The 26430-nt window shown below is 42.8% G+C and overlaps 1 protein-coding gene across 2 annotated transcripts; it reads left to right on the top strand.

Annotated features, from left to right (window-relative positions):
• Positions 1-3041: 3041 nt before the first annotated feature.
• On the top strand, positions 3042-24250 carry acvrl1 (activin A receptor like type 1). 2 transcript variants are annotated; one of them, XM_079496059.1, is made up of 11 exons: positions 3042-3407; positions 9770-9841; positions 10905-10934; positions 11383-11625; positions 14865-15064; positions 15224-15323; positions 15585-15731; positions 16258-16533; positions 16678-16875; positions 18781-18911; positions 22086-24250. In XM_079496059.1, the coding sequence occupies exons 2-11, from the start codon at positions 9772-9774 to the stop codon at positions 22230-22232; spliced, it is 1542 nt and encodes a 513-aa protein (XP_079352185.1). In that variant the 5' UTR covers positions 3042-3407; positions 9770-9771; the 3' UTR covers positions 22233-24250. The 2 variants fall into 2 exon arrangements, with proteins under 2 accessions (XP_079352185.1, XP_079352184.1); XM_079496058.1 differs by having other exon boundaries at positions 3042-3638.
• Positions 24251-26430: the final 2180 nt, after the last annotated feature.

Raw genomic sequence — 26430 nt, 5'->3', positions numbered from 1 at the left:
GAGGGAATACATTATGCATGCAGTCATACATTTTCATTATTTGGATTATCTAATGCAGATACTAATAATAGAAAAACTGCATTTTAAAGATTGTAACAGTGTGGTGCCAGTGGGTAATGTATCCCTCTTATCACGATAGTGCACATGTAAAAGACAGCGAATGCCTGACAACCTTTAAGCTCGTTCATGTTGGGCTTATTATGAAGAATATGTTTTCAGTATTTCAGTACTATGCTTACCTTTCAACAAAGGTAAAAGTCTCACAAATCAATGAATCTCCTACTACACTGCAGGTAAAGGTAGGGCAACATATAAGGTATCAGATATTTAAATTACTAGTCCATATCTAGACAAAAGTTGCTTTTGAAATAAACAATTACTGTAGTTCAGTGAGGGAGAGGAGAGTTGAGATATACTTGCAATGCTCTACAAGTACCTCAACTGTTAACAGTGTTAAGTGTGACATTAAATGTATATATTATTGATACTGTGACGGTCTGAGTGGGTGTGTGGGTGTGGCTGAACCACCTGCAATCATGCCCACAGTATTTAAGCCCCAGTTTCTCTGCAATCCTTGCCAGATTGTCTTGTGATATTCCAAGCACCCTAGCACATTTCAAGCCTTGCTCACGTTTTTGCCCTTCTGATATCTGTTTTGCTTTTTCTAGACCACGATTTTGTCAAGCCCTTGCCGGTACTTCTGCCCTCGCTGACTGCCCTTGGATTCGCCCTTTGCATTCCACTGTTTTTGATTTTTGCCTACCCCTTGCCTGATTTTGTGAATTAAAACCGTGTCTGTGTCTGCATCCTGAGTCCTTTCCACGTGTGCCTGACAGATATAAGTATTCTTGTGTTCAAGTATTCTTGTATTTATTTTGTTTACACAGAGCTTGTGTGAGTTTACCATGGTACACTTCCACGGCCTCCTTCCACACCTGACAAAAACTGTTATTCACTGTTCAATGTTTTCTGAACTTTGGGGGCAGACAGATTTAGCTGTTCAAAAACACAGCTTTCCAAAATGTACAGTATGTATAACATGTTTGTGAGAATGCCAAATTATTAACATATAGCCAGATTCTGGTTTTCCACATCATTTGCATTTCCAGCATTTAAAACAGTCTGTTGCCCTGTTCTTTAAGCATAAGTCTGTGACTGTGAACAACAACATAATGTCCCTTGCCATCACTACGTTCTCTTTACTGTCGGTGTTGACAAAATGCCTAAAATACCCATGCATTTATTTTTAAGACTGCTTAGTATGCATGACATAACCACTTAAACTGTTATGTTTACCGAAGCCCCCCAGGGGTCTATACTTGGTCCACTCCTTTTTTTCCCCCTCAGTCTACACCAAATCTCTACACAGAAACTAGCCAATGTACAAGCTCACAACAACGCCATGTGTTGTTGTGGACTTGTACATTCTGCTATTTTTGCTGAATGTTCACCCCAGATTAGGGACACAAAGGGTTCATATGGATAAAGTAATGGTTTGGAATTCATACTAAACAGAAGTGTTTAGTCTTTCTTTATCAATATTTTTCTAACTTTTGAATAATAAATAGATGCTATAATGGCTTCATTGAAACAGCATTTACCCACATCAGCATTCCCCTAAACAGTCTAAAACAGACAAAAGAGAGCCTATTCGCTTTAAGCCTTAAAGCGAACAGGCTGCTGCTGCTGAAAGAACACTGAGGAAAAACAGCTGTTTAGGTCACAGATTAATGAGGAAGGAAATTTAAATGCTGATCAAGAAAAAAAAAAGTAACAATTTTGCTCTCTTCTCTACAAGAGAGCTGATGATGGTGAAAACTCCCAGCTGTGTCTTTGCACCCACAGGCCAAGAAGAGCAGAGATTAAAAGCCTGAGAACGAGGAGGGGGATTTTTTACCACAGACATGAGGACATCTTGCTCAGTCTCTGGTGAATTTTGACAAAGAAGAGACTCTCTGGCAGGCAGAAACCTCTTATTATTGTTATATTTAAACTTTTTTTGTTTTTGGGGTTTTTTTCCGTAAAAATGAATGGCCTACTCTTACTTGATCATCACAGCGTCACACAAAAAGTAGCAGATCAGCAAGCATGAAACATGCCGCGAAGCGCCGTTTTTTTAGCTTGTAGATCTGCTACTTTTGCTGTTTTTGAATTTGAATCCTGAAACCAAGGTAATTCTGGGACATATTAAAGAGGTTAACCTTCCACACGACTGATAGTGACGATAACATGTAAATAGAAGGGACATTGCATTGATAATGCACTGGGAGAGAGAGAGAGAGAGAGAGCGCATTAGAGTATCACTGACCACAGATCTGTGTCATCCTCCATCCCACAGTTGCCTGTTGTCTGGGTGTCTGTCCAAAGGTGTCGAGATAGGCGTCATGTTCAGGGAACGGTGTTCGGATCCATTCCCTGTGGGCATGGCAAGTACAGGTCAGCCTCCTTTCTGCCATTGTCCATATTCTGACAGGCAATTAGAGGAGACGATGCTGCTACAAGAACCCAACAGCAGCACATTGTTAAAAACATACTTTTATAGAGACAGAATATGGAGTAGGATACATTGGAGGGAATTCATAACAGAGGGAGAAAAGTCTTTGCAGATGGAAAAGGTTTACTTTAAAAGATTTAAAAAATAAATCATCACCAGCTGTGGTAGCCTACTCTACTGTACTGTCTGACACTGAAGACCAGTGTTTCATTAATAAAGTTCGCAAAAATTAAGGGGATTTTTCTAGGTGTGGGATATCAGATCCATGCAGTTTCTATAAAGTGTTATCATTGAACATCACAGCATAGTCTCTAAAAGTGCATTCTTCCGCATGCAGTGTGCTGTGCTGTACGGGGTAGGCAGACAAGGCACCAGCAGTCTACAAGGGGAAAAGGAAAATGAGAGGTTTGTGAGCAACAGGAAAGCCGCTATGAGAACACATTCCAGCCAGACCCCGCAAGAGACAATAAGGGGTGGGACGAAATCCTATTTAAAATCTGTAATCTTGCCCCTGGATCGGGAACGGGCCAAAGTTTGTGCGTAGTTTACCGAAATGGGACCTACGAGGAGACGCAATTTGTGAAGTTCTCAAAGCGGAAGAAGTCTGGTCATGTTCCAAAACTTCTGTTTCGTGTTCTCGGGTTTATCAGTGCAGATTTTGGGCACAGATATACGCGGCTGCTCCTCCAGTGCGCCTTCCAGCCACCGGCGACATGGTTGCGTTTACCCGGTTAACTCGAGTCATCTCGAACTGCTTTGAACTTGTCGCAGATGTCACGGATTAATGAGTCCCGTCTGTTTTTATCGGAGCAATAAAGGAGAATTAAAGAAAGACGAGTCCTGCCTGGACGTGGTGGGAGCCCCGTGTCGTGTGCGTAAACTCTGATCCGCATCGAAGAGACTGGGAAAGGATGTGAGATTTCTGGATTTTAAACAGCTGTTTAGTTGAAGGCTTTTAGCTTCTTCTTTGGGCCCAAAGTAAATGGTTCGGTCGTGAAATGCTGACGCGTGTGTAGCTGTGTAGGCTTAAAAAAAGTATTTTTCTTTTCCTTGGAAAGAGTTGGAGGCTAAAAACGGATACGAGACTAGACTATCATGGGAGACATAGATTTGTCTACTTGAAAACGCGACTGGAAGAATATAGGTAATGTATCAATCCAGCTGTTAGCTTAACGTGATTTTTATGTATTTTATTTATAATATGTTATATAATACACAAAGTAGTTTGTTCTTTAGCCCAATTCAGTGTACAATTACCTTTAGCAAGTGACTCAACGTCCACGTGTTTCCAGAACAGAATGTCAGCAGCACACAGGTGATAATTAGTGACTGAGTCAACCGGTGCTGAAGTGAGTCTACCTGGCTGCTCTCGAAGAGGCGCCAACTAAAGACAGCCTCAATTAATCGTATCTTATCTTCTTTTCCTTTCTTTTCTTTTCGAGAATTGTATTGTCCACAGATTAGAACAGAACTATACAGCTGTATATTGCATATTCCGTTTGCCTGATAAGTGTTATACAAATTATCCTCTCTTGTTTTAAACCCTTCTTGAGGAAAATGTTACATAAAGACAGATGTAATTGACTGGATATTTTGTTTTATAATGTAATATCCTGTGCTTTTGGGGGACATAGGCCAGTACTATCATCACTTGACATTTGCTGTAAGGGGAATGATGATGATGAGCTGGTTTGCTGGATAAACATTATTTTTTAATCAAAATATTTGCTAAAGAGGCTGCAAGGGTCAGGTTGCTATAAATCTATCTCACTATAATTGTCTTTTCTCTTAAACCCCATCAAACACACCTGGACCCATGCAGCATGCACGTAAAAGTGTGCGTGCGTGTGGTGTGTGTGTGTGTGTGAGAGAGAGAGAGAGAGAAGCAAGGCATGATGTTTCAGGTGCTAGGATATCAATACAATATTGTATCAATACACTCTACATACCCCATGGATGTACTATACATACTACATATACATACTACATATACACACACACACACACACACACACACACACACACACACACACACACACACACACACACACACACACACACACACACACTGATTCCAACACAGCAAGAAAAAACAAATGACCAAATCGGCTAGATCAGTTTTATTAACAATCAAAGCACCGTTCATTAAATCATTATCAGCAAGAAGTCTGACGTTCACAGCTGTAATGGGCACTTGGGCAGCGCAAAAACAAATCAATGGACTTGTACAGAAACCATCTGCCGTCCTGTGTCTTAGACAGAACTTCCAGTGCATGTGAGAGCATGCTCACAGGAGCTGAGGCATAAAGCTAAAAGCCTAGCCTTGTCTATGCAACGAAGATGCAATCAGACATGCCGGTCTGTCATCACAACAAAGCAGCCAGTCACAACTCACAACAGTCAGAGGATTAAAGATTTAAAGTTTATTTTACTAAACGACATAAAACACACACTAATGTGAATGTTTTTGGATAGCTTGCCACCTGAGACGCATGATTGTGTAATTTACATTTGCTTAATAACCACATGAACCCTATGGTCCCTATTCTGGGGTGAACGTTTGACAAAACTAGATCTACAAGCTCACAGCTTGCAGATTGGCTATTTCAGCAAAGAGAGTTGGTGTAGAGGAGAATAAAGGTAGGGACTGGGAGTATAGATCTTGTAGATCGGCTATTGTTTGGCAAAGGGATTTGGTGTGTACTGTGTAGAGGCGGGGAAAAGGAGGGAGCTTAGTATGACCTGACCCCTGGGGTACTTGTTTCCAGAGAAGGAGCCAGATGAGGCCACCTGATGATGCAGTCTGTAACCCCCACCACCACCACCACTAAAATACCACACATCATCCAGATGGAATGAGAGATCTCTCTCCCCAAAGTCAAACCTATGTAGATGAGAGGAAGAGATCACAATGGTTCTCCTCCATGCTGGGGCAGCCCCTTTCCTCATGGGTCACGCCGAGTGTAGCATTGACAGATATGAGACAAACAGGAGAATGCAGAGAGGGAGGAAGTGTGTCGGAGACTAAGGTTGTCAGTGTGTATGATATAGAATGTGATTACGGCCCCGTTCTTCTACCCCCAGGATCCTAACGGAAGATAATGTGATGTCTGGAAAAATCTGAACAGTTTATGCCCCCTCCATTGAGAATAAGGCGATTGTGTGTGGGGGGAGCTGTGTTTATGTTACTGCTCCGCTGGGCCCACAGATTAACCACCGCTGACATGAACGCTACATGATACAGGAAATAGCCTACTTAGTCTTTCTTGGTAAAAATATGTCTTGTGGTTTTAGTATGTTTAAAGCTGACTCGCTATATGATCTGTTCTCATAAGCTTAGCTGGAGTCCAAAAATGACTACAGTTGCCCGACAGTCGACCTTTCATCCTATACAGTATGTACTGTATGCAGACTGTATGCCAGTGGTTCTCAAACTTTTTCATGTCAAGGAGCCCCATTGGCCGCAGACAAATATCTGAAAAGGTTTTGTGCCAGGGACCCCCTGAAGAGAAGATATAAATTTCATTATTACATTATTTTAAAGTGCCACGCTGCAAGCATTTACATGTAAGCCAACGCATAAATGGATTAAAGTGATGGTGACACAATCGATCAAAAAAACCAATTGGCAGAATTTTCTCACAGTGAAGCCAGTATAATGTCAAAGATATTTATTTTTAAATCACACACCAAAAGTAGTACATAACATTTATTGGCATCAAACATTTTGTCCTCAGTGTGTTCAACCAGTAGGCTACTGACGTAAGTTGTTGTGACTCGCTTATTACTAACCCTGTCCCTAACCCTAACCACACACGGAAGCCATGTAGTCGGAATGGCGGTGTCCCCGTTATGGTTGATTACATTTTAAAAGTTTCCGGTGTTTTTTTCAGGCACATAAAAGCCAAAGGCGGACTTTCCTGATTCTGTGCTGATGTGTGGAATTTCAACAGACAAATACCCTTGTGTGTTTCATGAGTTACCGTAATTTGTAATGTAGGAAATGTGTGTTTAGTTTCTATGGGAGCTGTTGACAGATGTATAATGATAGGGCAGTCAGAAGATCCACACACCGTCCGTTGAAGATGCACATACATATGCCCAGAGGGACAATTTGCATAGCAACAAAATAACAAATATGTTTTAATACTATAATGGAGAAGAAGGAAGGGAAGTTTGCACTCTGTAACTCAGCTCCCAGTAGAAAACGTTTCGACCACTGTGGGTCTTCATCAGGTCTGAGCATCATATGCTTATCATACCATTAATAATTGTATAAACCATATGATGCTTATCTTATATGAACAAATAAGACAAATTTCTGCCTTCTGAAAATCATCAGTATCATACAATATTGATATACCACTTATTATTATAATTGGCTAATCAGTTGACTGGTTATTAGTCAACAATAATACATCACTACATCCTGCCATCTATTACCACAACTACGTACACACGCACACACACACAGTAAACAGATCTTATCACCAGTAAGACGCGGCGAGATCGCGTACATGGCACGCATCCGACTGGGTGACAGCAGACTGCTGGGTGAGCGCTGGTGCTTTGGAATATGGGGGGTTAGATCAACATATCCGCCTGGGTGACAGCAGACTGCTGGGTGAGCGCTGGTGCTTTGGCATGAGGGGTAAAATCTTAGTTTTCTCCGGCTGCCGGGCGCGGCTGCACTAATAACTTTGGGGCAGGCCCGTCTAGAGTTTAAATGGACAGGTATCAGTCAAAAGGGAGACATCGAAGAGGAAGGATGGATGGGGAAGGATCAACATATGGAATGTCAGAACCGGTCAGCTTCATATATGGAGATCTAAGGGTTTGAGGTTTGAGGTCAGATGTAGAGTTGCTGGCCAATATTAGGGACTTTAAGCAACGACGGCTACGGCAGTCCGCTCCGGCAACCGGAAATGGATCAGTGCTCGATACATAAACCTGCTTGCCGTTGCAGCCCTTTCTACTACGGCAGAACCTACCCTTACACGTGTCTACAACGCCATGTCATAACCATGTTCATTGAAATTAGCTGTCATACATTTACACCGATTGCTCCATCACCTCTCTTATGCTGTGTAATGTGTTGGCATGCTCTGAATGAAGAAATAACACTAATGATGACATCAGGGATCTCCATATATGGACTTAATATTGATGACATCAGGGATTTCCATCCCTGATGATGTCACATGATGTCAACATGGCCGACCAACACACTGACGGGAAATGAACGATTCCATAGTTAACTGCGACCTTCGGTCGCAATAAGAGCACTACAGTAGAAGGAATATCATAATTAGAAAATATAACCTTTGGAAAAATACATTTGATTATCTGGAATGGTGTTGTTTGTGCGAGGGGGGGAGTTATCACTATGGAAGTGTGAAGAAGTGATACTGGGGCTAGACAATACATGATTGATTTAGTGAATACTTTATTATACAGAAATGTTAACAGCACAAGGTACAGACAGTTTGGCTAAAAGTATAACACAAAAAAGTCCAGGGGACTTAATTCTATTGTGGTCTTACATGTATGTATTCAATTCACTACTTAAACCCTATATACTTCACGTTTTCCCCTCTAAACGTTACCAAATCTCTTCGCCTATTTTCACTTAATGTGTTGACGTTGACATGCCCAGAATAGGGATGCACGGGTTCATGTGGTTTAACTGTCGACTATTTGCTCACATCAACGTTCATATAAACGCAAATAAGGATCATATTCAGGGTAATGTGCACACTTGAAAAGTGCAAAAAATGAAGGAAATTTGTCCTTGAGTATTGAGAAAAAAGTTTGAACTTTAATAGCTCTGACAGAGGTGAGATCAAACTAGCATCGTGCTTTCAAAAGTTGAAAGCCAACTTTCCTTCTCTCTTTTGTATTCACTTCATTAGTTAAACCACACTTGATTATGTGATAGTTTGTCATCACGTTGATGACAAATATGTGACTTGAATATGCTGTTTACTTGCAGTATGTCATTATGTGATTATCACAAAAATAACACTCACCCCACATACCCTTGTGATTACTCAGCTATTTCATATGCACAGTATTTTGCCGTGTTATCATGCATGAGTTGAGAAACAAAGATTTCCCTTATGAATAGATCCCGAGTTTGGAGAGGATATACTTCATGGTATGTGCTGCAATGTGTCAAATTATGCGTTAGAATGGGCTTTCTATCACGGCACGTGAGAACATCCATGTCTTTAGATGTTTCTGTAATCATTTAAGTTCCTCATTCCTGTGATAACCCCCCTGCCCCCGTTCTATTCAAATGTTTATCGGAATGACTTTGAACATTAGGATTATGCAACATTAGCACATCTCTGCGTCGAAGTTGCAGAATACAGTGCACTGCACTGTGAGTCCAGCGGCTCTCAAAGCCCTCCTGCTCGTGTGACCCTTGGCAGCCGGAGCCCAAACAATGTGCAGACCTGAGTCTGGCTAGCCAGCGAGGGTGCGGCCCCTCAATGGCAGGAAACATATCCATCAATATTTACTCTGCGAGCTGGGCAGCCTAGGATCAGACAGGCCTGCCCTGGAGCCTGGGTAGCATGGGGCTACAATACACATGGTCTCTCTCTCTCGCGCGCGCACACGCACGCACGGCCCCACGCACGCACACACACACACACACACACACACACACACACACACACACACACACACACACACACACACACACACACACACACACACACACACACACGCAATCAACATAAACACTAAGTGGCTGCTTGGGAAGAGTGGCCTTTCCCTAAAGCCCTCTCTCCCACCCGCCGCAATTACAGTGCAGGCAGACAGGCGGGGTCCCTGTCCTGGCACAGTGTTGTTTTAGCCCTCATAGCGCCCTCCGTTGGACTGCCATGGTTCTGCTGGGTGCTTGCTGCTGTCATGTACACATGACACCAATCTGAGAACCCATTGTCAAAAAATAAAGGTACAACAGCGCTCTCTTTTCCTTTGAACTTGACATAGTCAACAGTCTGTCTCGAGAGACAAACATGACACACAGACGCACACCCCGCCACCACCCCTTTGTAATATAAACCACACCACAGGTTATAAATTGAACATTCACAGAGATTGTGCCACCATTATTCTAACGGCTTAAGCACTTTAAGCACTTTTATTATCACAGCACAACAACATCATGCGACCAAGCATACAATAGAGCTTAAGTCACATTGATTCTAACCGTGCCAGTTTGAGTGACGCCAGTTTTCTTGTATGTGTCCTGATGTGTTACAGAGATGGGGAGCTCTACGCTGGTTGCAGTACTGCTGGCAGGAGCACTGCTGTGGAACTCTGCTGTCCATGCAGGTGAATTAAAACGCACATATATACACACACACACACATGTATAAAGACATTAATTAAGACAAGATGTGTGCAACACTCAGCCACACAGCAGAGCAGAGATGGCAGTTGCATAAAGCTGCCACTTAACAATAAATAAATACTGTAGCATTCCACCCATTCCAGTCAACCTTTAATTATGCAGCTGTCTGTTTCAAAGCATGTGTTGTGGGTTTGCGAGGCTGTATCCCTTTTTGTGTGTGCTACTTGTGAGCATACTACGTACGATGTACGTACATACAGTACCTACGTGTGTGTGATGTGTGACTGTGTTGCTTGTATTACTTGTTTGTGCACATGACACTTTGTGGCTACTGGCTAGGTGTGACCACTTTAGTCTGTGTGTATGTGTGTGCCGTTTCTTTTCCCTACTGTGGGTACACAAGAGAGACAGCCTGGCAGGCTGGCACACATCTGCTATTGGGAACAATAGCAGAGAGGAAGTGTGAGTCTTCCTGCTGTGCCAGTGAGTTTAGACATTCCTAATTTGTTATTTCCCCCCCAAAAGCACCTTGATATTATTCCGGTTGATATAGTTAGGTCCCTTCTTAAGTCAACGAGACTAAAAGGATCTTAGTACCAAGATGCTTCTGAGAAAAGGGGACTCGAGGGTGGTGGGGGGGTGGGTGTCGCTCTCTTTCATTCTATATTTCCTGTCACACACTCTCTACCTCTATCTTTTCTTTTCTTCTTGCTGAAACCTTTATTCTTTCTTTCATTCTCTCTCTCTCACACACACACACACACACACACACTCACACCACACAAATTCACCAAAAATACCTTTCCTGGTTAACCAAACAGCCGCTGTATAGCCTTGCCCTTCTCTGACAAATCATGCAGCTGGCAGGAAATGTCGTGAACATATCTCTCACTATTACACTGGGGTTTCCCCTCCAGGAAGTTAAAGGTCCCATTACGAGTATAGCGTATTATACTCCTGATCCATGTAAGAAAGCTCTATAGAGGAACTATTTTGACTTTTGAACTCATCCCTTTGTAACTCATTTTTTCTTTGCTCATCTAGATGATTCATCATTGGTGTCATCATCAGAAGGTAGGTGTGTGTGTGTGTGTGTGTGTGTGTGTGTGTGTGTGTGTGTGTGTGTGTGTGTGTGTGTGTGTGTGTGTGTGTGTGTGTGTGTGTGTGTGTGTGCGTATGCGTGCGTGCAACAATAATAATTGTAAGTCTCTAGATGTGGGTCACCACAATGTAACTGATATATTTGTTGTCATTACAAATAATTTAGTTTAAGTTACAGGGTTCTCCCTGTTTCTCCAGCTCTTTAGTAAACAGGAAATACATGTTCGGGCAGGTTTCATATTGAAAAATTGTTGCTAGGGGAATATAGAGCCGCCATATGATGTGCTTCAAAATACACAACAACACACTTTAAACGTAATTTTTGTGATACGTGTCATAGACCCTAACTCAGTGAAAGAGAACTCTATATGTATTTTGTTCAAACACTGATGGTGCGCGTTGTCCCACAATGTCCCCCCAGTCCACGGAGACGATGACAGCGACAAGCTGCTGTGCGCGTGCGAAAACGAGAAACACACGTGCGTCAACGGCACCTGCAGGGGAGACATCTGCTTCTACACCAGGGTACACGGTTACGAGGAGCGAGGATGTTTCTCCCAGGTCAATTACATGGAGCAGTGCTTCACGTCCTTCGCCAATTTCTACGTCCACTGTTGCAAAACAGACCAGTGTAATGCCTTCACCACGGCGCCTCCAGATCCAGGTCAGTGCCTAAAAGCAGTGGTTCTCTGTTCCACCATAATATTTCATCCATGTTGCGTCAGAACCCTATAGTCACATTCTCACTCGCTCTAGCGAATGGCTAGTCATTCTGATTCCTCGTGCCAAATCTGAACTGGGAAAGACCGCTTTAAAGGAGAATTCCATGCTAGAAGGCTTTCTTACCTTTATTTGTAGTTGTTACGTCCCCACCAAAGAGGTCCAGGTGTTATTTTGTGCAAAAGCTCCTTAATATTATTATTCTTTTTTTGTATATATCCTCTCTTCATAATGTAAATAATATCCCAAGCGGCACACTTTACTACTTATTTCGATGGAAATAAGCGAATTAGCACAACACCCCATAGCCCCATTCCATTCAATGCAATTCATTGAGGGCTTATGGTAGGGGAAATAGCCAATAAGGAGTTTTTGCACAAAGAAACACCTGGACCTCTTTGATGGGGACGTAACAACTACAAAGAAAGGTAAGAAAGGTAAGAAACCTTTCTAGCATGGAATTCTCCTTTAAGCATTGGTGCATCTGTTTTTTTAAACGTCTTGCAACGAGACCTGAGGCCGATTCTAAAAACTCCTTCTAAAACCTAACCTAAGGTTTCTTAAAACCTTCAAATTCTTATTCAAAAATGTAAGAAAATTATTATATTGCTACATGTAAAGCAACAACTAATGAGACACAGAGCTAACTAACGGATTCAAATGTATAACAACGTATAGGTTGCACCGGGTCTAAATGGGTTAAACCAAAGCATCTGTTATGTTATGAACGGCTATTCCATAATAGCCGTTCATTACTTGTATGCGACTGTTTTAACTGATTGTTGTCAACATGCAACTGTTTCAACTGATTGTTGTCAACATGTTCTCTTTCTTTGCTGTTCTTATGTTATTTATGTGTAATCTCGGCATCATTGTAAATGAAGGTCTCCCTCAATGATCTCTCTGAGAATTTTAAATAAAGGATGAATGAATGAATGAATGATCAATCAATCGATTCCTTAATATTATATATCATGTTATATTATGATTAAAATCATGTGTTTTGCCAATTCATTGGGGTCCCACTTGCAATATCCTCATGGCCCACCAGTGGGCCCCGGCCCACACGTTGTGGATCACTGACCTGAAGCCTCTCATTTAGATTAGAGTTGCCTTCAATTTGCAGAAGTGAATTAGTACCATTGTGGGCCCCATTAGAATGGACCATGTGCATAACTCAGCATCCTGGATGTGTACCATTAGGTCTACCATTAGGGCCGTCCCTTTCCGAGCATGCAGACCTGTGTTCCTAATTCAGTCTTAAGCCCAAACCACACCAAAGGGTCGCGTTGGGACAAAAACGTGTTTAAGGTAAACCACACCATTGCCATGCATTTGCATTGGTGTGGTTTACCCAACGTCCCAACGTGACCCTCTGCACACGATTAACCACACCATGCCTGGTGTGGTGTCCCTATTTCTATTTTATTTTTTAATCAAAATGTTTCACACAAATGCAGATCTCACAACGTGCCTCCACATTGAGCTTGATGATCGGTATTTATTTATATTTTTAAATAGCCAAAGTGGAAACTGGGCCATAAGTGATTGTGATCTCTGATGCCTGGAGTCGGCTCCCCAATGAAAAATCAGCAAATGCTGCCCCCTTGTGATCGGTTACTGTAAATGTAATTTCAAGCCCACTTATTGGACTGAAGCCCAGTCTATAATGAATGCTATGGTATATCACTCTGTTGTCCAGTTTTAAAACAAGATTATTCCCTACAGCTTCCTCAAGATAAAAAAAAAGGAATGTTTAAAAGATTGTGAAAGCCTGTTAGTATCACTAAACACCATCTATAGATGGTGCCCAATGCGTTGGCTAGGGAACACCACTGAGGTGTTCTTGTGCATTTATAATCATTTAAAATGTAGTCCCCTTGAGTATTTTATTTTATTTATTTTGTAGTATTTATTTATGACTGAAGATTTGTCCTCTGGATTTAGCATAACTATTAGGAGCAGTGGGGACGTGCCATTACGGCACCCAGGGAGCAGTTAGGGGTATAGTATCTTGCTCAGGGGCACTTCTGCAATTAGACTAGGGTGGGCGCGTGTCAAACTGGCGACCTTCTGATTACCAGACATTCTCTCTAGTCTCTGTCCAGTGCCCACTCAGCTACGGCCACTACAGCTAGAATTGCCACCAATTTGAGTAATTTATTCCCGCACTGATTAGTTAAGTCTTTCTGGGAGAACAGCTTGCATTAATAGCAGTGCGGAGGCTCTTCTTCTTTGAATACATAAGATAAGAAAGCTTCTCTTGATTTTTGTCTCCCCCCAGCATTTACTGGGTTCCTATGTTGTGGTGGGCGGTGGCAACTTCTCCCATCCTCTCTTTTCTGATAAATTAATTCTGATTCTATCTGATAGGGTCCTCTTCTTATTGATTGATTGAAGTATTTATTAACAGTTTGCAGAATTACAGTACATTTCAAGCACAACTCCATACAAAAACTGTTAACTGTGGACGACACCATAAAGCATTACACTTGTTTACAATAGGGTCCACCATTTTCAATTCATCAGAACATTTAGAGCTGTCCATAGGTGCCCTTTGAGAGCGGTTTTGAAGGAGTCAAGGGATTCGCATGTCTTAATGACTGTTGGTAGGGCGTTCCACATTTTGGTGGCACAGGAGCTGAACCAGATATTTTATTATTCCTGGAAATACATAGTTATGTAGGTCTCAATCTGCAATAATACTGAGCAGCCTGACTTGTTTTTGTACTAATTGGCTAATAGGCCATTTTTGAAAAACGCTTAATTTTGAAAGTGGTTATGTCTCACCTAGCCTCATTTCATAGAGTAACTCATCCTGCACACACAGCCAATTTATGTACACTACCACTTGAGATTTATGGGTCAGATGGAACAAAAAAAAGATAATTTACCAAGCTAACTAACATGGCTCTAACTAGCATACATGTCCAGACTCCTGTGGTGGGGCGAGGGGAGGGGGGGCATATTTGTGCTTTGTGTTCTATTCAAAATATATATCTTCGACCCAAAAAGAAGAGAGAAATAACATATTTTTGGCACCAGTGCCCCCTCAGTTACAGACCTGTAAGGGACCATTTGGTTCCCCCTCAATGACCCAATGTTGAGAACCAGTAGCCTGTACCGCCTGTGCTTAGGGCCGACCCTGTCTGTGCTCTCAACTGTGTGTTTATGTTTGTCCAGCTGGAACGACACCTCCCGAAACTGGCGGCTTGGTACTGTGGGTGGCAGTGCCTGTGCTGGTGCTGGTCATCGTAGCGGTGGGCACGTGTGGCCTGGTGCTGTGGCTTCGAACGCGGCAGACACACTGCAGACTGGGCAGCACTGATGAGCGCGACCTCACCATGATTAAGGTGCCAAATGGGGACGACCCTACATATGGGGTGAGAGCCATTAGAGAGACACAGTGCACATTAAACACATTAAAAGGTTCATAAAAAAGACAGGGTACTTGGAACCTTTCTTATTTATGACTCACTTTATCTGTGTTTCTCTCTACCTCTCTTCTCTACGCTGTCCGTCTGTCTGTTTTGAATATGTAGGACATCTATGACGAATTCTGCACATCGGGCAGTGGGACAGGACTCCCCTATTTGGTGCAAAGGACCATGGCCAGACAGATATCACTGGTGGAGTGTGTCGGTCAGTTGATTTCTTTACAATCACATTCACTGGTAGATAACCAGATAGTGAATTAACCACATAGTCAGGGCATCCCCAGTCAGGTTCCATCTGCAGACCTATGTTGCACGCCCTTATCTCTCTCTGCACTGGGTTTCCTGTCTATTATTAATAATAATAATAAAATGACTCATACTGTATATTATGGGAAGCGTCAACGATACGCAAGCAATTTATTTTTCATAATGTTTTGTTACTGTTCTCTGTACACCCTGGCTGTAGGTAAGGGCAGGTACGGTGAGGTGTGGAGGGGAACATGGATGGGGGAGAGCGTGGCAGTGAAGATCTTCTCTTCCAGGGATGAGCAGTCCTGGTTCAGAGAGACCGAGATCTACAACACCGTACAGCTCAGACATGACAACATACTGGGTACTGAACACAAAGAAAACACTCTCCTGTTTCTTATTAACACAATCTTTGCCAAGAACGTGGAACCTTGTTTTTCTCTCCACAACCCGCCTTTGCCAGAATGAGGAAACTCGTCTTTGATTAATGTAATTTAATCCGGTAATTCAAAATATTTTAAAATTAATATTTTTTTCCCCCTTTTTTTACTCACATGTTAGACAGCCTACATACAGATCTGACGTGCACGCGGCTCGCGCGTTTATTTGTCCTTTTTCTGCTCAAAATGAGACAATCTAGGATGTTTAGGACCGTATAAAACCTGAAAACAAGCTAAGCTATGATGCTGCCGCCGGGCGATACGGCTCCTCTTAGAGCAACAACAACAACAGCTGGTGGGGGGCTACACTTCCTGGTTAGTCCCTAGGGGCCCTTCTTCTTTGATTTTTCACGCATTTTTCTGGCACTGGCGCCATGATTTCCCCAATGCATAACTGCATCACCCAATGCAGACGTTATCTTGTGACACAAACACTTTGTTTTGTTTTAGGTTTCATAGCCTCCGACATGACGTCCAAGAACTCCAGCACGCAGCTGTGGCTTGTCACGCACTTCCACGAGCTGGGTTCGCTCTATGACTTCCTGCAGTACAGCAGCTTGGACCCTGAGAGCTGCCTGAGGATGAGCCTGTCTGTGGCCTGTGGCCTGGTGCACCTGCACACAGAAATCCTCAGCACCCAGGGCAAACCGGCCATCGCCCACCGAGACCTGAAAAGCCGCAACATCCTGGTCAAGAGGAATGGACAGTGCTGCATTGCTGACCTGGGTGAGAGCTGGAGTGGGGAAGGAAATGGAAATGGAAAATTGTAGAGCATGTTCATCGTTATTGTTGTCATGGAATCTGTGGAGAATCCATTGGATGATGTCTTGAAATGCAAAACATTCTTGTGTTTCTGCTCTTTGTTCTCAGGTCTGGCAGTAATACACTCTCAGTCCAATGACTATCTGGATGTGGGTAACAACCCTCGTGTGGGCACCAAGCGCTACATGGCCCCCGAGGTGCTGGACGAGACCATTCGTATGGACATCTTTGAGTCCTACAAGCAGACGGACATCTGGGCCCTCGGCCTGGTCTTCTGGGAAATCACTCGCAGGACCATCGTCAATGGTACCTAGCCAAACACAATAGCCGGCAGGAATGTCTTTTCATTATACTTCATCGACCAGAGTCCCTTAGAGGTATAAAATAGTAGCTCACACAATACATTACAAGCCCAAAATGTGTCAACATGCAACATGTTGTGAGCTTGTAGATCTGCTATTGTCTGAAACGCAAGCACACAAAATCAAACACACATACATACATTTTTGGACACATACTGCCATCGCTAAGTCTATTTGTGCTTGACAGCAGCACAAGTGAAGAAAGAAAAAGAAAGAAATAGCACAATACTTTTTCTGGAATTCATGGGATTTCTTTTCCAGGATCTCTTGGTTTATGGCAGTGGTTTCCAAAATATTTATTCACCCAATGACTGTCGAACAGTGTCGATCCAAGGGAGAGAGTCATTCCAGATGTGCTTTTCGCGGGGTCTACATGGATCCATGGATGTCTTATCCAAGCATGTGATGTTGAAAATGTGTCATCTCTGTCACGGTGTCTGCATGTCTCTGTTAGAGTATGTGTAGGAGGCAGTCAGCCTCAGCTCTCTCAGCGCTCCACTGTTTTCCTAGCTGGCTGTTCGTATGCGGAGTTGAGTCTGTGTCTGCCTCTACTATCCTCTCCAATGATTAGCTCTTCAGTAATTATAAACAGTCTTATCTGGTGTCAGCACTCGCTCTCACATAGTCCAGATGCCCGTGTGAACAGACACATGCAGATGAACATGCACACGCACACGCACACACACACACACACACACACACACACACACACACACACACAGACGCATGTATGTGCGTCAATACATGCTGCAAATTAATATAGACCCACACACACAAATGCGTGCACACTCCAGCACACACACACTCAGCAGAGCTTGTAGGGCTCCATCCCAGTTCAGTCCCCAGGGAACCAGTATCTTTCCCCGCTCTCGTTCTGTCCAACATACTTTACAGAACTCCCACTTCAGCCTATCAGGAGTTATAACGTGTGCTATTTCAGTCCGGCACGCTGTGAAATCTACATTCTGTTTATACACAACGAGGAGACATACATAAACAGGTCAATGCTTGTCTAATCCTTTCTCTCAGTTTGATGATTATTCTCTCAAGTCTTCATATTTCATGCAGAACTCGCTGACACAGTGTCCACATTTATTCCTCTCCAAATCCTCCTCCCCAGGACCTCCTGAAGAGCGATTTCATTTTACTTCGTCATACCAAGTTTCTACTATCCTCGGATCGGCTATTTTCAGCGCGTAACGCAGATGTGCAACAGAGTATAAATCAAGCATAAGCCAGTTCTGTCAGACAGTTTTGTCAAGATAAACCATGTATTGCAATGATGTTGCATTACGTTTTGGCGTCGCGACTCTGCTCCTGTGATACTACAGATAGTTGCCGTAAACGTGACACAAGAGCTGAGATCACTAACCTCCCTGAAGCAGAGCGTAATATACCGAGTTATTACATGAAAATAGCTTTGAACCCTTCAAGGACATAAGTTAAGAAACACAGATGTAATACTTCATACAATCCTTCAAATAAATTCTGCACTGTCCCTTTTAGGGGCTCCGTAGAATCCACAGAATTCATACAATGTAAATTGAAGAACTAAAGGCCACAGGGAGGGGCTGGGGAGGTGGATGGGGTTTGACCACTGACAAGCTGCAGGAACGGTGCTGTGAGTGTGTAGTGTGAAGAGTGAACAGTGATCTGCTGAAAACGACCGCCTAGGATGAACCCTTAGGATTGAGGGCGTATGTGTTAGCTTGTTAGCGAAGGAGATTGGACCGTAGACTGCCGTGACTGTGCTCGATCACTTCATTACAGTGGCATATGCTCTGTTCCGGACAGAATTTGAGAAGAAAAACGGTGGACACTGACTATTTGTTCCTTTCTCTTGTTTTAGGAATCGTGGAAGAGTACCGGCCTCCCTTCTTTGACATGGTGCCGTCGGATCCCAGCTTTGAGGAGATGAAGAAGGTGGTGTGTGTTGACCAGCATAGGCCCAGCCTGCACAACAGGATGCACTCCCACCCGGTGAGGCATCAGAGGACACAACATGCACATGCACAGTTTGCACACACTACACATAAAACCACTTCGTTTGGATTTTTGCGAATCCGGTACCGATTCCGGTTCTGCTTATCGATTCCGGTTCTTAACGGTTCCCTATTTCGGTTCCAAAATGGTATACAATAACTTAAATAAGAGGTAAAATGTATATTTAACAAAAAAGCTCAATGTCAATTTAAGACATGTATTATGAATAGTATAACATCCTCTCCTTTATTGAGCCATTTGTGGATAATAGTGATTATTTTAAATATAATATCTATTCTGTATTTACCCAGGGCAATAGTGTTGTAGGCTACTTCTCTTATTACCAATAACAAATAAAAGCATGTCTGAGATCTGAGAGCAACACACACACACACACGCACGATTGACTGGGCAAATTAGCATCGCTAATGAAGGGGGGGGCAGCGCATCTCCGGCCTATAGGTGAGAACGGGTTTTCCGATCGACGTGCTAATGGGGGATCATTGAAAACAAAGGCGGCTTGCATGCTGTGGTTTGCTACTAACAGAAATGTGCATGCACACGGGCTGCCCAAAGTAGGCTATCTTTTGTTGTTTTTTCGCCACCTCTCTTCGAAGTTAGACTGGCAAGCTCTAAACTGACTGGGCATCTGGACCCTACGACGTGATCACACACACACACACACTCTCACACACACACACACACTCAAAAAAAAAGGCAAAGAAGTTTAGGGATAAGGGGTTTAGCAGTGAGGAAAATTGAGCTCTCTCTCTCACACACACACACACACACACACACACACACACACACACACACACACACACGGGGGAGCGCATTCGAAGTGAGTGCACCAACACTTTCTCTCTCCTCCTCTCTCGTCTCATGTTGATTCAATGCTGTGCTGCCAACGTGCTGCACGTATGCAGTGAAGACTCAGGCAAAGTTTCCTCCCATAAACTTCACTTGAAATTTTTTTTTAAGAAACTTTAATAATGATGTTGCTTCAATGCTTCAGTGCCAGGCACAGCGCGTGTCACTGTCTCTAGACTCCTCGACAACTAACTCCATGCAGAGAGATAGCTCCGCCTCTGCAAGCCACACGCCCACAACGCGTCGCTGATGCAACGCGATGTAGGCTTGTAGATCAGCTCTGTTCCCTGTGCGTCTATTAAGGGAAGAAAATAAATAAATATCGTGTGACTGCGTGTCTGTGGGAAGTGGGAACCGATAGAGAGAACCGAAATTGAATTATTGTAATGGGTACCCGGTACCCAGGCACGTTCAGTTCGGTACATACTTGGTCCCGAGGTTCGGGACCCACCCCTACTTACCCAGACCTCTGTACTAGGTCTGTCTACTCCTTTTTACCCTCAATACCAAATCACTTAACCGGGGCGGACAATAGCCAATCTACAATGCGCCACAACGCCAAAGACGGTGGGAGAACCAAGACTTCCAAACTTCGACTGATTTCCTATAGGTTTAGGAGACTGTGAGTAGGACGTGTAGGAGAAGTGATCATGATCTCAGATTATGACCGATTATTTCGCGCTAAATATTGGACCGGGCCATTCCCCACAAGCCACATTTGTTCCAAACATTCTGGTCTTTTTCAGACAGACAAATCGGGAGGAAATTATTATGCGGACACAGCATGTTTCTACATGTCAGCCACATGCTCTCGAGATCTAGCAACAACACTTAATCATAGGACGTTCGCAAGATCTGACATGCATGTAGAGTGACCGTCAGGGCCCACTTTGGAGACCACGCACTTTGTGAACCATTTTAGTGGCGGAGCATGAGATTGGCATTGGTTATCTTGGTAATATATCAAGGGTCTTTGGCAATGCATCAAGTTGTTAGCATGTATTTTCACCAAATGTTCACCCCAGAATAGAGACGCTAGGGTTCATGTGGTTATACTCATGCCATTACTGAAACGCATGCACATAAAATTCAAACGCAAATTGTAAAAACTAAATCTATTTTAAATCCCATAGACCGAGGGGAAATGCTATCACTCTCATTAGACTGTACAGTGATGGCCAGCCATTGAACCATATTTTATTAACGATTAGTATTCTCATATTTGATATAGGAATTAATTTCAGTCCTGCATTTCAATGCCCAGCTCACATGCACCCACAGGACACAGCCGTATAATTTTGCATTGTGTATAACATATATTTAATCTACTTTATGTCTCACACATAGAAGAATATATCTTGTGATAGTGTTAATTTAACTCTAAGAGGATACAAATGGAACCAAATGGACCAGCATAAGTAGCCTTGGGAACCAACCCAAGCCATGGGACACATAGGTTAGGAGGATATCTCCTGTTTCTGTAGCGTGAGGCAGCTTGATGTACAAGTACACCGCCTGGACATGACGCAGGCACTTACCCCTAATCCAACCCTTGATGCTGAGTGCCAAGTAGGGAGGCTTTGAGTACCATTTTTATAGTCGTTGGTATGACTCGGCCTGGGATTGAACCTCAGTCTCCCAGTCTCAGGGAGGACACTCTAACCACAAGGCTACTGAGCTGGTAATGGACCCGTAGGAGTAACTACATTAGCTAAATGATTGATAGTTAGGAACCAAATGGACCCTTAATGGGTTTGTAACTCAGAGAGTGAACAAATGGGCCCGTCCATTTGTACACCCTCTGAGTTAGATTAACTCTCTGAATTTTACGGGGTAGACAGAGAGAAACACCACCACATACAATACTGTAGTATTTGAAACTGTGCCTAACATCAACATTATTTATAATAATGTATGCATGGATTAAAGTTCTCAGTAACCATGACTGATTTCAGTCATTAGGATTCCATAGAAGTCAACATGTCTTCTATGGCATGAAAATAGGCCATTTTCGGTTATTATTTCAAAGAGTAGTGGTCAAACTAGCAACATGTTCAATCTTCCAAGTCATAATAATATTGGATATTTCATGAAAGCAAAGGTTAACCTTCAGGCCGACTTTAGCATAAATCTACAATTTATTCAACAGTCTGGCTGTATGTCTACTAAAACAAAATAATTATACATATTGCTAGCGTGTGTGAGGGCTCTTTCATGCATCACATATTAGGAATTGGCCTAACAATAGTGTTTCAGTCATGAGGTTTTATTTTGCTTTAATCCATGTGTATGTCTTTGTAGATCCTGTCAGCCATTGTGAAGATCATGAAGGAGTGCTGGTTCCAGAGCCCAGCGGCACGGCTTACTGCCCTGCGGGTGAAGAAGACCCTCTCCAAACTAGACCAGGATAATGACTACAGCATAGAGAAACTCAAACAGGACCTCTAGACCAGTGATGTTCAACCTTTTTAATTTCAAGGACCCCCCAGTTTGATATGTATTAGGCCCCCATCTGATACGATTTTTATCATTGGGAACCCAATCTAAGCTGCAATATAAACTCCTTTGTTCTGAATTCACACCAGCAGTGGTATTTTTTTGCCTTGAGGTTTCAAGGGGAGCGACCGCCATTTTCTCCGCCATGGCAGGTGATGGAGCCAGCAAAAATGTGCAAAAAAGTGTTGAAATTGAGAAAAGTTCCACTGTGGTGCTGTCCACACTGAAGACCGGGCGTGCACATTTCATTGAGTTTTGCTAATGTCTGCACTACGGATATTCACACGCAGCTGCTGTTGTGAATTCAGCCTAGGGATCCATTTGGTTCCTCCTAACTATCAGTCATTTTACATGGAGAGCCCCTGGAACCCCCTCCTCAAGGACTGTTGGCGGTTCCTGGACCTGACATTGAGAACCACTTATCTAGAGAAGTGGCACCAGGTTCACACAAGGACACAAGACTGTTTTGTGCCATCTTCATGCTGCACAAGGTGCATATGATTAGCCTATATTTCAGTTAGAGAATGCTGGCTGCAGCCACTGTGTTCTATTAAATCCATACGCATTCAGTACCACTGTCTAGACGCTCTAGCCCTCAGGGCCTTTCTATTTGTCCAGCCTACTTTTTATCTGCAATACCTCAGTCTATTGCCTTAAACAAGTTCATTGTCATATGATGGACCCCTATTTCAAATGATCCTGTCCCTCATATGAAAATATATTTTTGGTTTAAATAAAATTATCTAAATGTTTAATTTTACATGAATTTATAGTGGTGATTTGAAACAACCTGTAGTCATACCTTTTTTTAAAAACGTTTGATAATGATTTAATGATGTAAATTAACTACTCATTTAACTGGGGGCCTCCTAATAGTCCCCCAAAGGACCGCTGGGGGTCCCCGGACTGCACTTTGAAAACCACTGCCTTAAACCGAGAATTCCGAGGACAAAGTTATCCCTTGGATTCCAGTAAAAGAATTTGGCAATTTCTTTTCTTTCATTATTTTTTTTTTCTGCGTCTGTTCTGCTGCCAAGCATTTGGATTGGCCGGTAATCCACCTGAAAGGCAGAGGCCTAATTGCTGGACTCTATTTTCCCACATATAGGCCTACAATAAGTTTGACAGTAATGAGGTAAATTCCACTTTGAAGAGTTGAAGGGGCGGACAAGCCCACACAGTGTAATTGCTTATCTTCCTGTGAAAAGATGAGAGGAGGAGTACTGTATATCATCCTCCTGGACTGTGTCTGAAATTAAATTACATCTGCAGCGTTATAATTTAACTCTTTAGAGAGTGTACAAAATGGAAACAAATGGATCTGCAAGGGGTAACTAAATTACCTAAATGATTCATAGTTAGTAATAGGAACCCAAATGGGACCCCTTTGTTGTTCTGTAACTCCCCCAGAGTGTTCCATTTGTACATTCTCAGAAGTTAAATTAACACTCAGGATTTTATAGTGTGTAGAGAGAGACGGTAACCAACGGGATTTGGTTACATTTTGTACGTCCTCGGAGTAACAAATGGATAAATGAACACGGTGGATTTTAATGAGTGAAAAGAAAGGCCCTGGTGCTGTGAGGGAAATGTCCTAAATCTAAATAATCTAATCAGAAATACTGCCAGCTCCCATCATATTTAGATTTTTGTACGACTAGTAGCTAGAGATCTACACCTCCGATGTATACTGAGCTATTTGTATATATTCTAAGAACAGTTATGTTGTAATGTAGATTATTATATTAGTATTTGATGTATTGTAAATATGATAGCTTTTTTTTATATCTAAGATATTTGATTATCTTCTATATACACATGACATGTTAATTTTTACTTTTATATGTGCCACAGAATTACTATTCCCATTTAACCATAACCCATCATCATGCAGTTTAGAAAATCGATTAAAGGGAAACAAAACAAACATCACATTGTATATATTGAATAAAGAATGTATTTCTCACATGCTGTTGCTGCTGTGTCGAATATGAAGTTACAATACTATATGGTTGACACAGCCAATACTCTATGTGCAATTCTCACATTTTCCAATGGAGGTCATCAGAGAATAGTTAACCTGATCTATTTGCTTACTTGTGAAGTATAGCATAATTCTGCACTAGTCTAGAGTGCACACACAGATGTCCAGTGGTGAACACAAAATAATGAAGAACATATTTTACTGGAATAGGTCTACTGTAGGATTTTGTAAAATGTATCTGTATCTGTACTTTAGTATTTGTTTCAATGCAACAATGCAGTGATATAAAACAAAATGTAGGCCTATTTAGGGTTAAAGGTGTGTGCGCGTGTGTGTGTGTCCGTCCGTCCTTAGTAAACTTGCATTACTGACAACAAGGCAGATTTGATATCCAGTACACTGCGAAATGTGTGTATTGAGAATCTTTGTTTGCGCACACGTGCACGTTTTGTGTGTGTGTGTCTGGTTGTTGTACAAACTCCAGAGATATAATACTCCCTCGAAGCCCAGCCCGTCTGGTCAGTCGGATGAAGGGCTGGTTATTTTGAGGGTTGTTCAAGTATCATGGAGGCCAAACAACTCCCCATCGGAAAACGCGAGTCCCATCTCAATTGTCTCTCTTTCCTCCCTTGGCCCTCGCCATCGCTCAGCGAGACGCTTGGGGGTGAGACGGAAGGGATTTTGGGGGGGGCAGCAGACAGTGCACGGCTGAGGAAATGTGGAGATAAATTGGACAGGGCCGATAATGGACAGATATAAAGCCGCTATTGGAGACTAAGCAGACCCAATTAGACTTTGGGATAGGGCAGGCAGCAGTGGAGAGTAGTCCATACTAGCAAGAGAGGGCAGGGTGATAACAGCAGGCACTGATAAAGTCCCCAATGCACCCCAACCCCAATACATAACGGCCTATCTATCTGTCCTCTTTCTGTCAGAGGTGGCGTACTGCAGTGTACCACATCTTCCATCAGAGGCATAATGGATGCATTTGATTCAAGTAGGCAGCCTCATCGGCATCGCAGTCTCGAAGAACATAGATATCTTGTGCCTGGGAGGGAGTTAGGTCTTGACGCAGCTTCTGCTGTGGCTGAGAAGACCAGCAAGTCTGAGGCAGGCTCGGCCGCAGATGACACACGTGTGGGCCGGTCCCGGAGTTGTTGATGGTGTGGCGGTGTCCAGTTGTTTTTGCTTTCGCTTTGTTCTCTTTGCTTCATGGTGTTGAGCCAGGGTGGTTTCATATGTTTGCAGCCCGTTGCGGAGAGCCTGCTGCCACTGAGGGTGATCCTGTGCTGCGTCTTCCCACGTGACATGACTGATGTTGAATGACTTGAGGTCATGTTTGCAGATGTCATGTTTGCAGACGTTTTTTGTTGTTGTGGCTTTCGCCTTTATTTTTTATTTTTTTATAGAGGGACAGACAGTAGGCTGACAGGAAATGGGGAGAGAGATGGGGGGTGACATGCAGTGAGGGCCATCAGGATCGGGAGTCGAGCCCGCGGCACACTGCCAGGCTTGGACTGCCAGCCAAGGTGGCTGGACCGCTGAGCCACGGCCGGTCCAGGCCAAGCCTATAGTATAAAGCGGAAAAAAGTAGCTGATCTACAATTAAGATTAGATCTGCTATTTAAAAAAACAAAAAAACATTTAGATACCGGTATATGATAACACATTGTGAAACGGGACAAATATTCTGCATAATTACTGAGTATACTTTTGGTACTTTTAAGTATATTTTGATTCAAGTAAATTTTGATTACCAGACTTTTACTTGTAACAACATTGCAGTATTGATACTTTTACTTTAGTAAAACATCAGGGTAGATTTATTTTATTTTTTTGTAAACTTTATTTTTACATTTCTTCACATGACATTACACATGTCATGTACACAAGGGTAGATTTATTTATGCCACCTCCCCACCCCCAGTTCCCCAGTCCCCCACCCCCTCTTTTTGTATTATAAAAGAACATGTGATGTTTGACTTAAAAAGCCAAGTTTTCCACATGTAGGTCGTGCAAAAATTAGAATCATGAGTTTCTCTTCATGGTAATTGATTACAGTTAATTCAGCACTGGGTAAACATTTCAGCAGTGCAGTGAACATCATAACTGTTACAGCAGAGCTTATCTGTTCTTCCCTGCAGGAAATGTCCTCATGAGCCTGAT

This window comes from Electrona antarctica, assembly GCF_951216825.1.
Source record: "Electrona antarctica genome assembly, chromosome: 2".
NCBI classification, from domain to species: Eukaryota; Metazoa; Chordata; class Actinopteri; order Myctophiformes; family Myctophidae; genus Electrona; species Electrona antarctica.
This window is presented reverse-complemented; position numbering and strand designations above follow the sequence as displayed.

What these genes read in the sequence shown, in the direction of transcription:
- acvrl1 (XM_079496059.1), top strand. Translation starts at nt 9,772, where the DNA reads ATGGGGAGCTCTACGCTGGTTGCAGTACTGCTGGCAGGAGCACTGCTG. An exon ending in CACGGCGCCTCCAGATCCAG is followed by an intron (nt 11,626 to 14,864) that starts GTCAGTGCCTAA and finishes ATGTTTGTCCAG; the next exon opens with CTGGAACGACACCTCCCGAA. An exon ending in GTGCTGCATTGCTGACCTGG is followed by an intron (nt 16,534 to 16,677) that starts GTGAGAGCTGGA and finishes CTTTGTTCTCAG; the next exon opens with GTCTGGCAGTAATACACTCT.